Consider the following 14,600-nt stretch of genomic DNA (forward strand, 5'->3'; position numbering starts at 1 on the left):
ACCGAGACTTGGCTTTTTTTATTCAGTATGACCCAAATCAAATGACTGACCTCAAGAACTCAGCAGTTAAATGTTTACAAAAGTTACGAGATAAAGCGGTTTCCCCATAGACTTTGATAGGACCAAAGGTCTTTTTGCACTAATAGCTATTGCCATCGGGCAAATGCTATTAGTGCATAGGAACATATTTGCATCCATAGCTAACTGCTCCCTTCATGACAATGACAACATGACACTGAGGTTTTGTGGGTTCAGCAAAGTTTCTCCACAATAGCGTGCACATGGAAATATAGATTTGTGAATGGGTCAGTGGGGTCAAAACGGTTAAAACGAAAGACATTTCATCTTATGTTGAACAAACTGAATCAATACAAACCATTTTTCTCCCAAAGACAGAAACCTGAAACCAAACCACACAGTGTAATGTCAGGCCTCGTTCTCGAGGCTACATGTCGATAATACAGGAACCATTATGAAAATAGAACCATAAAGTGGAAAGTACAAAGTTTTATATCCAGTCTTTGGGAAACACAGACTATGCATGCAGTCTTTAGCTATAAAGGAATACAAGTGCAGTGCATTTCTGTTCCCATTTTGTGGCGCAATAGCAGAGAATTAAGTTTATATAACATTCTTTAGCTTGGAGCTTTTCTCTTGACTTTACTGTAAAATAAAGGAATTATATTTGATGGTTGGTTTAATCCAAAACCTTAAATCTATAGCATTCCATCAGCAGACATAATCTATTCATAGTTCAGCTGAAAATAGGACACAACCACAAAAGACTGGATCAATAAAAAATAACTTATTTCGACCAGATGATCCAATTTGCCTGCTGAATTGGGACCGCATACAGTCTGCTTGTGTGAGCGTGCCCATGCCTGTGCCCTACATCTACAGCTCCCAAGGTAAACATCCCAGCCCTCCAGAGAGTTTCAGACGGCTGAAAAATTCAAACAATCTGAAGCGGCCAAGAACTGCCCGATCAGACCCCGGAGCAGGAAATTCATGGGGAGCACCTTGGCAGGCTATCTGTTTGACAGCACACAGCAAAAGACAAGCAGAGGAAAAGGAAGGAGGGGGACGGGAGCCACCGGCCACCTGTCACTGATGAATTGGGGGGGGGGGGGGGGGGGGGGGGGGATCAGGAGGAAGAATGAAAACAAGACAGAGAAAGAATCAGGGACAAATCTTTGCGAGAAAAGCCGTACAAAAATAGAGTAGACATCGATTAGATGGGCAATGAACCGATCCAGGAAGAAGGCTGTGACCAAGTAAATACACCTCTCTATCAAACGGAGGCAGAGCAACTCGGGACAGCGCCAACTCTCTCCCTCTCTTGATTAAGCAGCTTCTCTCTGTTCACGGAGAGCAGGCCATCTGTCAATACCAACTCCTCCCATGCACACACAAATACAAAAGCCAGGCACGCGTGCACATACAATCATCCACAACATTCACACAGTACTAATAGAGCATTCAGGGGAATTTAATGGAATTATCAAGATTAAAAACAGGGACTCGTCTGGCTGAATTGAACAACATTTTGCCAAAATGTGAAAATCCAACAAACCAATGCAACTGAAGAAGAGGAAACCAAATGCAGAGAGCCAGCAGGATGAATGCAAACTGTGTAAACACCAGGGTGAAGTCAAACAAGAAAATAACAAGGGTAGGGAAGGGAATAAAAGAAGGAATTAAAAACCCAAATATCCACAAAAAGAACTAACCTTTAAAATAAACCAGGAATTGAAATGAAAGCAAGACAGACAAAAGGCAGCGATATTCAGACAAGCGCAACACAGGAGGCACAGCTAAATGCTCAGAAACACAAAAGAAGTGTTCATCAGTCCTGGGACCACTTCGTTTTTTTTGAGGGAAACCTTTTAGTGCTAAGTTTCAAAGTCTGGAGGACTTCTCAGTAGAGTTGAAAGAAGTCAGAGTAGTAGATTTGTTTTGGAATAACACATTCAATATTCACATATCCCTGGATCTGATCCATAAGTTTGACTATCTACCCATATGAAAAAGATATAGTAAAAACTAGGGCTGGGCCATATTATACCGTTCACGGTAATACCGGTATAATGTTAGGCAACGATAGGAAAATGAAATATCGCGATAGAATATGAGTAAAACGCGCATGCGCAGTGCCTTTGTTTTCATACGCACATGGCCGATTGTTGAGTGAAACAGATGAACCAGAATTGGTTTGTAAAAATGGTGCAACTTCAGTGATGTGGAACTGGTTTGGTGTTTGTCCGTCAGATACACAACAAAGCACATTTTTTTGCAGAACATACAAGCGGCCGTCGTTATTGTCGTATTTGTCGGACTAAGATGCTCTTAAATCTGGGAGTAATCTGGGTCCTAAACTCCGTACCTTCAGGTCAAACGAACACTGCAGCATCACTGAGAGTTAAAAACTGTCTAAATTCTTTCATCTTTAATAAAACGATCAGCGTTGCTGCTTTACCAGGTGTAACTATGAAGTTTAACTTCCAGGCATCCATGAAAACAAAATGTATTACATTTAACGGAGTTAGAAGTTAGCAGGAAGCTAGCGGAAGTTAGCTCGCTAGTTTCGCTAGTTACCTAAACATGATATAGCATGTTCTGACTGAGAGATTTCTGAAAAAATTCAAACGTACAGCTCTGCTATCACTTCCAACATAAATGAAGACAGGAAACTAAACAGCAGTGACGTTTGTAGGGTTACTGAAGTTGGGCTAGCTGGTATATAATGATGGGCTACGTAATCGTTAGCGACACAGCTATGTTAGCATAACATAAACAGTGAAGCTGGAGGACGAACACTAACACTTTTCCACTTATAAAAGTTAACGTGAAGGTTCCTCATGGTTAGAGACAAATGCAATCGCATGGCAGGATGCTGTAAACGGACGAAACTTCAGTCAGGAGAACAACTGAGATAATCCATCCACAATACGAGGTTAGTCATTAATATACTGCAACAACATGGGAATAGAGCAGCTGCCAGAGAATTCAACATTAATGAATCAATGGTACAGAAGTGGAGGAAGCAAGAAGAATGAGTTTAATAAAGTTTGATTTATCTGACTGCTTTGTTTCGCTTAATGTTGGGAGTTCGCCTTGTAATCGGAAGGTTGCCGGTTCGAGCCCCGGCTTGGACAGTCTCAGTCGTTGTGTCCTTGGGCAAGACACTTCACCCGTTGCCTACTGGTGGTGGTCAGAGGGCCCGGTGGCGCCAGTGTCCGGCAGCCTCGCCTCTGTCAGTGCGCCCCAGGGTGGCTGTGGCTACAATGTAGCTTGCCATCACCAGTGTTTGAATGTGTGCGTGAATGGGTGGATGACTGGATATGTAAAGCGCTTTGGGGTCCTTAGGGACTAGTAAAGCGCTATATAAAATACAGGCCATTTAATGTGCCTTATAATCCCGTGCACCTTATGGTCCGAAACATACGTACTGCACACTGCAGTTTAATGTTGCAAAGCACCTCTTTTTAACTTCAGTGGATATTATACATGGTTATGCTCAGGATATGTCAGCCCATTTCTACTGGAAATGCCTTTTGGTTAAACTTTCAGCTAGAAATTTGCATTTGCACTGTTACATTTTTACAAAGCTTTAATGTACATAAAAACCAGCTTCTTGTTTTAGTGAAATAAATGGAAGGTTTTCTTTTTGCGCTAGTAATGTTGTGGAGTTGTATTTTGTCTCGCATCAATTATATCGTCAGTTATATCGTTATCGCAAATTTTCAAATATATATCGTGATCAATATTTTGGGCCATATCGCCCTGCTCTAGTAAAAACTTATATGTGACTACTCATGAAAGTGGCCACTTTCATGAGTAAATCATATAAGGCTTACATGATTTACTCATGAAAGTAGCCACTTTCTCATTACTTTCATATATTGTTTTAGTAAGTATCCAAAACATACAAGTTTCATTATATAATTTTTCAAGGGATCTTATATCTGTTTTCACTCTTGTATGCTTTTCATACAAGTTTCACACAAGACAGATACAAACTTTATAAGATTTATATATATCTTTTCCATATGGGTAGGAATAATTATGTATAAATAGATATGTCTGAATTTTCCCTGCACTGGGGCTGAGCTTCTCAGACTCAGATGATTACACAGTCATCAGAATCAGAATCAGAATACTTTATTGATCCCTGGGGGAAATTATTTTTTGTTACAGTGCTCCATTTTAAACCAACATTAAGACAAGACAGACAATACACTAACTAAGAATAGTACAATATATACATATATATACATACATACATACATAAGTCACTCATAAATAAATAGTTGGAAAAGAAACATGTGTAGTTGTAGCAGCAAACAGTGTGTTAAGTGGATGCGTTGTACAGGGAGATGGCCACAGGCAGGAATGATTTCCTGTGTCGTTCAGTGGTGCTTTTCGGTAATCTCAGTCTCTCACTGAACGTGCTCCTGTGACTGACCAGCATGTCATGGAGTGGGTGGGAGGTGTTATCCAACATTGTCTTTGTCTTGGACAGCATCCGCCTCTCCGACACCACCTTGAGGGAGTCCAGCTCCATCCCCACAACATTGCTGGCCTTACGGATTAGTTTATTAAGTCTGTTGGCATCTGCGACCCCGATTAAAATAAAGGAACAATATTTGTTTCCAAAGCTACAGTTGTGATACTGGCTCTATATTGAAATTATCAATAAAGAATGGCCTTTTTTTCTGTGGGTGAATGTAGCTTTGGGCTAAATCCTCAAACGACTCCTCCTTATGCCTCATGCTGTTACCCATCATTTATGACTGTGCATTACTTTCTCTGTTATTGATAGCCTCAGTTTCATGATGCTTAGTTTTAGTGCTGACTTTTAGGGGCCATAAAAACAGCATAAACATAAAGCTTTAGTTAGAATCTGTTCTAAATGACAAAGAAAAGGCTTTCTAAGACTTAACGTCTCCACATTTCCTGTTCCTGGCAAAGATAATATTGATGGAGCTGCGCTGGAGTACATCTCATTGAAACTTCAAACACTTGATTTTGAACTGGTGGAAACTATTTGAGAAGCTTAAAGTGTGTAACAAAGTTTCTGCACTATTCTCTGAATCAAAATCAGCACTTTTTAAAGACTCATATAGGTGGTGAACAAGGAGGATGATGAAAACTGCAACATTAAGAACAGTAACTTAAAACAAATTTCATGTGATAGATCATGTTCTCGTTATTTCATGAAAATAAGTGAAGATTGAAAATGTGGGAACACTGAGTTGTTGAAGACTGTGTCATTTCTGCAACAATCACCTGGGTGATGTTTATCTTATGTTAAAAAGAAATAAAATAAACCTCCAAATCTCCTCCAAGAGTAAATATTTAAAATGTGTCTGCTTTTGTCTTATAAGATGTCTTGTTAGTGCAATGATTAATTCAACAGTATGAGTCAGGTGAACCTCGTGAAAGTAGACCAAAGCATTTCTTTTCCACTTTGGACCAGCGACCCTCTCCTCCAACGCAGCAGCATTGAAATGAAGCAAGTTTGCAGACGAAGGATCAAAGATCGGATCAAAGCCTGTCCTCGGGCCTGACCCAGCACCGAGACGTGACTCTGAAGCTGAACAAATCATTCGTCGGCTTCAACTTAGCAGGTAATTCAAAGTACACTGTAATGCATTCACTGTATTATAAAGAAGAAAAGCTAGTTTTCCCCAGGAACCACATGTCCTGAACACTGTGGGTTGGGGTTTTTTTTGTGTGTGTCAGGTTGTGTATATGGATTAGTTCTGAGAACAGATAAAATGATGGAGAGTGATTTTACCAAAAGAGTCCGAAAAATTGTAATGAAGGGAATATAATCGAGTAAATCAGTTAGAAACAGTCAAATAGAAGGGTTCAATGGCGTTTCATATACAAATTCCTTGGGGGTGGGGTGGGGGGGTGGGGGTGGGGGCAGAGCCTAGAGTGTTTTGCTCATCATAGCAAAGATCTTCTGCAAATCAGAATCAGAATCAGAAAGGGTTTTATTGCCAAATGTTGAGCAGGTTTACAACATTAGGAAATTGCTGCGGTGCTTCAGTGCAAACATACTGTCATAAATTGCGCTTAAATAGACATGAAAAAATAAAAGTAAGAATAAGAATTAAAAATGCTGCTGATGTCAGACAGACAGCCTGCCCGGGACTTACCACCTCGGTAAATTCTGCCCCAGAGCAGAATGTCTGATTTACAGATGTGTTTTTCTAAGAAATTGTTTGTACAGAGGAACAGCAGATATAATTTGTGCAGACCAAGAATAGCTTTTAAGGAGATACAGCCTGAGAGACAGGGCAGCTTGTAATCCTTGATTCAATTATGAACTCTGCATCATATCAAAAAGTGCCTGAAGATAATCGTGACCATTGGTCCAAAAGTAGAAGTTTAATCACAAGCTGACTTTGTGACAGGACAAAAGTAGTAAATCCAAATATTAAATAGAGGGCTACTGAAAGGACTAGTTAAAGTTCAGATCTGAATCCTCATTGTGATGTTGTGGGAGATTTAAAATGAGTTGACTTTGCAGCTGAAATAATTTGGGGTGGACGAGTGGTCATAAATTTGCTTTTCAGCACAGAAGGCTTTTACTGTTCAAGCACAACACTTTTATCTGTATGTTTCAAAGACGATCAAATGTGCGTTTTAAAGGACTATTTTCTTTACACGACTCTGTCATTAAACTGGAAAGATTACCAATTTTCATGCATTGTTGTGTTTTTTTTTTAGCTTTTTTATAAAAACAACTTTTTCCACACATGCACACACACATAGATTAGCATGCACTCTAAAAACCACTCATGCTGGCTAGTGCCATGCACTACATCAGTATCCATTAACAGTGAGGACAATGAATCACTTATCAGGCATGATTTGCATAACATGTTGTGGCTCTGTGAGCACTCAGACTATTATCCCCTCCAGTTGTGGTTTAAAAAAAATAGGCTGAATCAGAGCATTTGGCCCTTTTTTGAGAGGACGTGTGAGCATCCTCTCACTGCTTCAAACACACATCCTGAATGACTGCAAGCTGTTTGCTTTGCAGCACAAAATACATAAGCAAAGCTACTTTAGGGCCTTTACATGGAAACAAAAGGGTCAAGCACATCCCCACACAATTTTCACAAACATACACAGACATATATATATATAGGCGTATATAGCCTCCATTCATCTTTCTGAAAAGTAATCACATGCACTTTCCACACGCCTGCCTCTTTGGCCTGTGCTGTATTTGTCTGACTGACTGGCTGTCAGAGCAAAATGAAAGAGCAGGAAGATCAATAAAGATGCGAAGGTGATGAATGGAGGAACAGAAAATGACAAGGAAAAGGACAAAGGAGGAAGGCGGAGCAAATGCAAGAAGAGAGGACAGAGGAGCACCTTGCTCTGTGGTAGTCAAAATCTGATAATAGGATGATGAAGCTTAGTGCAGATGGAATGCCGAGTTAGTGGGTTCGCTCTTTCTCTTTTACTTACTTACTGCTGCACAAAGACAACCCTAAGGAAACATATATCTGAGTCCATCTGGCCTGCACTGAGTAAGTCAGACACACGCCTGCACACACATACCCATTCCATAATCCAACCATGAATGACCACAGCTTGCTGAATAAAGCTGGCATCACAGCATAGACTTAGTACACCATAAAGACCGTTAGTGCACCATGGAGACTATTGCACGCCACCTCAGACACACACAAGTGCACAAGCAGAACATACACAAAAGGATAAAGTAGTAATGGGTGTCCCTGCATGACCTAGTTTCAAGCTGAAATATGTCAGTGTGTGGAACCAGCTCCCTGCAGAACTGTCTATTAGTAAATCCCTGAATCCCTGCCCAGATGCTGCTCTGTTCTTGACCCATGACCTCTATGTACATTGAGGATAAAAGAGGATTTCTTTCCAAAACACAATAAAGTATTAATAATATTAGAATTGTTCCATGACCATAGAATTATAAGGTTTGATCTGACTTTTGGGCTTAGAAAAACCTTGCTAACATTAGATTGTTCTTTGCCATTATTACTCTTATTTTATCATTTTAAAAAAGAACGTTGCCCGACGTATGTACAAGCTATGCAGTGTTAACACTCATAACATGGTTGAAGGCTATTTCTCCCATCTTTTTTTATTCTTTTCTTTATTCTTTGCCAATACTGATAGACACTGACATAACAAAGAAGCTGAGGGTAATAAGTCAATCCATCTGAAACAAGCCAGGTCAGCAAATTTTTACCATTAGCTTAGGGTGACCAACCGTCCTCTTTTCCCCGGACATGTGCACTTTTCACGTTCTGTCCGGGGGGATTTTCGAGGACCCATGTGTGTGACGTCATCCCCGAACTGCTGCTTTGTGAGCGCTTGTTCTGCACTCAAGGACAGGACTGACAGCGCGCAGCAACGCGCCTAATGATGTTCAAACGATCCCAAAGCGCAAGTGCATCTTTTCAGACGAACTGCAAAAGAAATTTCCCTCGTACTGACCATAGCTGGACTGGCCATCGGGCATACCGGGCATTTGCCTGGTGGGCCGATGGTGATTTTTCGTTTTTACGGCCGATGGTTTTGTTGTTGTTGTTTTGTAACGGTATAAACAATCAAAGGTGGTGGATTGGCCAGATGCTGGCCGGTGTGTAAAAATAACTCAGTTATTTGGTGGTGTCTATGGCGGAGCTTCCACAGAGGCTAGCAGGTGGATGAGGGAAACGGGAGGCAGGAGGAGGAGAGACCCGAGGCGGCCGCCGGTCCGAGTGTCAGGTGAACTGAACTTCAGGTGAAGTTATGACCTGCAGTCTATCTGGGTCAGATATAAACCAAATTTAGGTGTAGTTTATTTTCATTGTGCTAACTTTTTACAGTCAGTTACAATAACTCATACTGCGTACTAGCTAGCATGACGGAGTTTCTATACAGGTGGGCGGGTGCTATGATGTTACTGATAGTGATATGATATCGGTTTGGATATGTGGTGAGAGGGAAACATGAAGATGAAACCAGGAAATGTCCTTACTGAATCATCAGAGCTAAACAGGTGATGGAGAAACAGGGTTACCTTTAAGGTGGGCATATATGAGTTGAAGGGAAGTTATGAACTGTTTCTGAGAGACAAATAACACCAGGATCCTTTTCTATGTAGCTGACAGCTGGTAACTGTGCAGGGGCGGGTCTAGCAAAGTTTTGCCAGGGGGCCAGGTTGGGCATTAACAGGGAAAAGGGGGCACAAAGAAATACCTTTCTTTCTTATTCTCATTTAAAATGTCTAGATTTTAAAAAATAATTATCTGAATCTTACAACCAAAGTTTTTTTGGCTTTATGGTTTTTCCTATAATACCTGGTGGGCCGGTCTCCAGTCAAAATACCCTGGTCAATTTTTTCTCCCAGTCTAGCCCTCATACTGGTAATTTTTTTTATGCAGATTAAGCATTATTTCTGTACCATTATTTAATTCCAGAGGTTTTTAAGTTCTTTTTTTGCACTTGTTGACTTGTAAAAGCCTATATGACATATTTTTTTCACAATTAATTAACCGCACAGTGAAGGCATCGTTTAAATATGTTAAATATGTTTCTTTAAGCAAGTTCTTCATGATTGAGCTAAGTGTCCTCTTTTTTGGAAATCAAAATGTGGTCACCCTACATTAGCTACCATGCTAGATAGCTACTGATGTCAAATTATGCTGGTGTTTACTAGGTACAGTGACTAGAAACAACAAACGGGCTAATGGATAGCTGAAGCAGCTAGCAGAGTTAGCAGCAGGGTTAGCGGAGCGCTAATGCTAAACAACATGCTTTTTGTTGATGTCGTGTTCATCTACTTGTGACCAACAGTATAAATCTTATATACAGTAAATCAATTTCTCTAGTTGACATTGATCTCTTAAATATAGTACACAAAACTGTGACTTCAACCTTTATTTTTGTTTACACACTTATCTGCACAAGATGAGTGTCCCACCGGAGACTAAAACAAACAGAACTGCTTAGGTATAATAGCTTATATGGATTTGGGCAAGAAATGGGGAACCGTAAATAGTGCAGAATGACTCTCTTAAGACTAAACAACAGCAAAACAGGAAAGGGAAAAATGTCCAGGGAGTTGCTTCTCTGGACAGAATTCAATACTCCAAGAATTGGCTGGTTGAACTGTGTTTTTCTTCCTTCCTAATTGAGATAAGAAATGTGGTCAAGCAGCAATTATCTTCTTCCAAATTGCATCCTGACTTGCTTTAACATAATAAACGATCCTACCCTTAGGTGCAGCAGCAAATTCTCCTCACTCCATGCTGATAAACACGCATACTGTGCATCATTGCCCTACATTCTTCCAGGCCTGAGGCTGCACGTTTTGGTTGCTTACAATAAATATAAAGATTTTAAGCTATCAAATAACAATGGAAACTTCAGGACTCACTTAGGGAAAAGGTGTCCACTTGGTCTTTGACACAGAGACCCTACTGGCTGTTTAAAGCTTAAATCAATGACCAATCTCAGGCTTAGAGTGGAGGACAACATAGGCTGGCTAGGTCAACGCCAAGTGTGCCAGTGTTTCTATTTCTGGCACATCGTGACTTATTTAAACCATCCTATCCCTATAACGTCATCAACACTCACAACGTCCCAGTGTCTGGCCAAGCAGACTCTCAGCCTTCTGTGGCTGTGTTTGCTGGTGTTGTTTTACACATTTGACCAGGCCGATGCAGAGTGTGCATTCACGCACGCGGGTACAGTCTGTACATATTTACAGGTTCTTTCGCCCTTACGGTGCGCTCTACCTGTGATTTGTTGTGCAACGCTCCCTGCAGTTCGGGGAAAATTGTAGCTCCGACTTGACGTCCATGTACCAATCAGTTGTGAGTCGAACCGAGAAGTACTTGAAGGAGCAATCTATGGGTGTAAATGCCACCTTTTCACATTTTTTTAGCAGTTTGCATTGCTGGGAAAGGAAGAGGATGGGGCCAGGCCAGAGAACGGATGAAGCCCCAAAGCCAGCAGGGTTGGATGCTGACTATTCCAGCATCATTTCATGCGTGAGCGAGTGAGTGATTAATTCAGCCACATTTGAGTGCGTATGTGTGTGTGTGTCTGTGCATGTTGCTATGGTAACTTGGGTATAGGATGGGTTGCCCCATGGAGAACACTTGCGGCTCACTACAAGACCAGAAGCCTGGCCTCTTGGGATGGAGAGTGCCCGGCGGTTAATGTTGTGCTAGTTCAATGCCCGGCCACGCGTTAGACATCTGGATGACATCTGTTTCTGCACCTGATTGTTTGTATGTGGGACACTCTGCCTTTAGACACTGTGTGCATATATATTGTATCTAGTGGCATTACTGCAAAACAAAACAAAACAAAATACTAGCATAAACGCGATGCTGAACAGGGTTGCTGCCCCTCGCCCCACCAAGTGCAGACGGCCCTGGAGTCTTTCCAAGCTCCCCGCTGTACTGCTTCTGTTGCTTCAGCCTTAATGCCCTGCCTTGTATAAACACGCACATAATAACAAATATAATTAACTCTCAGCAAGATTTAACCAGCAGAATGAGGCGAGCAAGCACGAAAAAAAGCCACCGAAAGAACAGACGAGGGTATTCAAACACAACGACTGCAAGGCAACAACACTGGAGGTGAGAAAGGGGCACCAGGAAAAGTGAAGAAGTGAGCACCCCTGCTGTGGATGCTCCTGAGTTAAATGTGACTAATTCAACCTTAAGAAAAGAGAAAGCCCAGTGGACATCTGGAATAGGATGATCTACCCTACATACTAATTAGAGGGCTCTACTGTTCCATCACATTATTAACAGCCATTAATAACTGCACGCCTTTTGGTTTTGCATAATATGCTCTGTGTCAAAAGGATCTTTTTTTTTGACAAGCTGGCTGCTGGTGCTCAAGTTTCTCCTGCTACGACAATCACCACCACCAGGTCACATTAACTTGCACGCACTGTTCAACTGTAAAGACCGATGATGCGTAGCAGGAGCAATTTTAGCCTGCGAAGAAGTCGTCTTTTTTCAGCAGATTTGAATCAAAACATATGTTGTTAACTACTGAGTGATTCCCACTTTTGAGAGAGAGAACTTCAAAGAGATCAAGTACAGCGAACGCTTCTCCAGGATTCCCTCTACAGTGGAGGACACACACGCAAACGCACAAGTAGGTGTAAAAGCAAAAGTAGGAATGCACTCTCTTTACACCTCTTTACACGTGAAATCAGACAAATGGCTTTCCCTGTTCTTCAGTACAGGCAAAGATTATAAAGAGTGGGAAGAGAAAGAGGGCATTGAGTGAGAAGGGACACAGAACTGGTTTAAATGTGTAAAAAAGAAGACAGAGAGAGGACGAAGCTATCAGTCACTCACCTGTTTCCAGTTGTCAAAAATGATGACTTTGCTGTCCTCGTCGTCCACTGTCACCGTATACTCGTAGCCCTCACCTGCAAACAAAACGCCCTCGTCACACATAAGAAAGGACAATGCAGCTCATGTTAAGAATAAATAGGGGGGGTCTGACAGGTTGTAAAAGAAAATCATAACAGTGGCGATAAAAAGAATGAATCACAATATTCACCACTTAAGTAGATTGTCTGCATATTCTGCCTCAAGACACTGATGAACCAGTTTAAGTCTTAAAAACTGTCCTTGACCTACTCGAGAGTTCTTACATCATTATCTGTGAAGATTACAGCAAAGCATTTAAAGACCGGGCTTTGGAGCTAAATGATGTGTTTATGAAGGCGGTATAATGCAGATGTTTTAATGCTATTTTGCTCCAGTTTAAATGATGATGGTGATATTCCGCATTTTCTTAACTGTCAAGGAATCCCATGAAACAAATGTTTTAAGCCTATATGTTAAAGCCCAGTCTAACTGCTCTGCCTTATCGGCGACTCTCGGTCCAAGCCTCTTTACTCTTACCGAAGAAGGAAATCTTTTCAAACAGCTCGTCAAAAAGGTAGATTTTCCCCATTTCCTATAAGTCAAGGTCAATTTTTACCAAATGCTACTTGAAACGAGATTTATTATTTTGGGAATGAAATGTTTTCAGATGCAGATTAATAGACATTTTTGAATATTCACAGCAGCAGCGTATATGAGACAGTGAAGATTGAGTCCATATAGAGCACAAGTGTCGAACTCCAGGCCTTGAGGGCCGGTGTCCTGCAGGTTTTAGATGTGTCCTTGATCCAAAACAGCTGATTTAAAGGCTAAATTACCTCCTCAACATGTCTTGAAGTTCTCCAGATGCCTGGTAATGAATTAATCATTTGATTCAGGTGTGTTGACCCAGGGTGATATCTAAAACTAGCAGGACACCGGCCCTTGAGGCCTGGAGTTCGACACCCCTGATATAGAGAAATAACACATCATGTGTCACTATTTTGAATCGCATGCTTAATTTTCCATCATCTGATCTCAAAAGGCAATTTTTTTGAGTAATGGACATTGAATCTTATGATACATTTAAAATACAGGCACGTCTGGAATCACTGCGGCGACTGCCGTTGGTACGCTACCTTCCAGCAACCACATGAAACTCACGGATCCCCTCTTTCTAATTGTACGTGTTTTAATTGTTACCGGCAACAGCTGCAAAATCAAAGCACTTTGAAAATCCGATGATTCTTTTTGATACACAAAAGCAGCCAGATGGAGCTACTGTACGTGCCCATTAAATATCGTAAATTCATTTAGGCGTAACAAACTGAAGCTTCCTATCATTACACCATTAGCACAAACACTTCTTCATTAAAATACACAATAACTGTGGAAAACTCACCGGGATCAATGAGATTTCTGCTCTTAGGGACAACAAATCTCCCAGTGTAAATCAATGCTGTCTTTGGAAAGTAATTACTTTGCGTATTGGCTGGTAAGGTGTTACTCCACTCACAGATGCTATGGTTCTGAGCATCTGTTCAAAACTACTAAAAAAGTGCTAATTAAATAGGTGTTGTGTCTTTTTTTTTTCTTTCCACACTTTGCAATTTTAATGTGTGAATAATTGAACGGTTTAGTGCACCACTTAAATTCCCCGGCATGATAAGAGTGGCATTGGGGAAACATGTAAAGGCTCCTTGTCTGAGAGGGGTTTTTGTTTCTCTCCCTGTATGATGCATAAATCCAAATGTACAATGTTGGCAGCAATGAATACCACATGATGATGTCAAGGATACGTCAGCTTTATGCATGATGGAGAGCGTTCGTCTCTTAATGACAGTGACTTATCGATTGGCCGAGACAAGAGCTGATTATCCCCGGTGTTAAACTGATCTTTGCCACAGACAGACCTGCTGACTGATAGAGGGGGAAAGAGGGTCGGGACAGTTTTAATGAGCTTTAATGGTAGACGTGTATACCTTAAGTAGAAATATACCCAATGACACGAAGACCAATAAACCAGAATATCCCATTTGCCTGGCTGAGGTCACTGAGACCTTTTACATGTCTCTTTATTATATTTAAAGCTACAGCTAGTAGCTGGTTATCCTAGCTTAGACTGAAAAACAAAATAGGTGGAAACAGCTGGTACGGATTAGTGCAGAATCCCTTGGTCCCATCTACCAATCTGCACAATGTCTGCATGCT

At 41.1% G+C, this 14,600-nt stretch overlaps 1 protein-coding gene across 2 annotated transcripts in view; it reads right to left on the reverse strand.

Moving 5' to 3' along the window:
• rem2 (RAS (RAD and GEM)-like GTP binding 2) overlaps positions 1-14,600 on the reverse strand; it is a 35,429-nt gene that overhangs the window by 16,646 nt on the left and 4,183 nt on the right. For both annotated transcript variants that reach the window (XM_080861744.1, XM_080861743.1), the window contains exon 3: positions 12,375-12,448. In XM_080861744.1, coding sequence (XP_080717870.1) covers positions 12,375-12,448 — 74 coding nt within the window. The remainder of the gene's footprint in view (positions 1-12,374; positions 12,449-14,600) is intronic.

Source organism: Rhamphochromis sp. 'chilingali', assembly GCF_963969265.1.
Source record: "Rhamphochromis sp. 'chilingali' genome assembly, chromosome: 16".
Lineage (NCBI taxonomy): Eukaryota > Metazoa > Chordata > Actinopteri > Cichliformes > Cichlidae > Rhamphochromis > Rhamphochromis sp. 'chilingali'.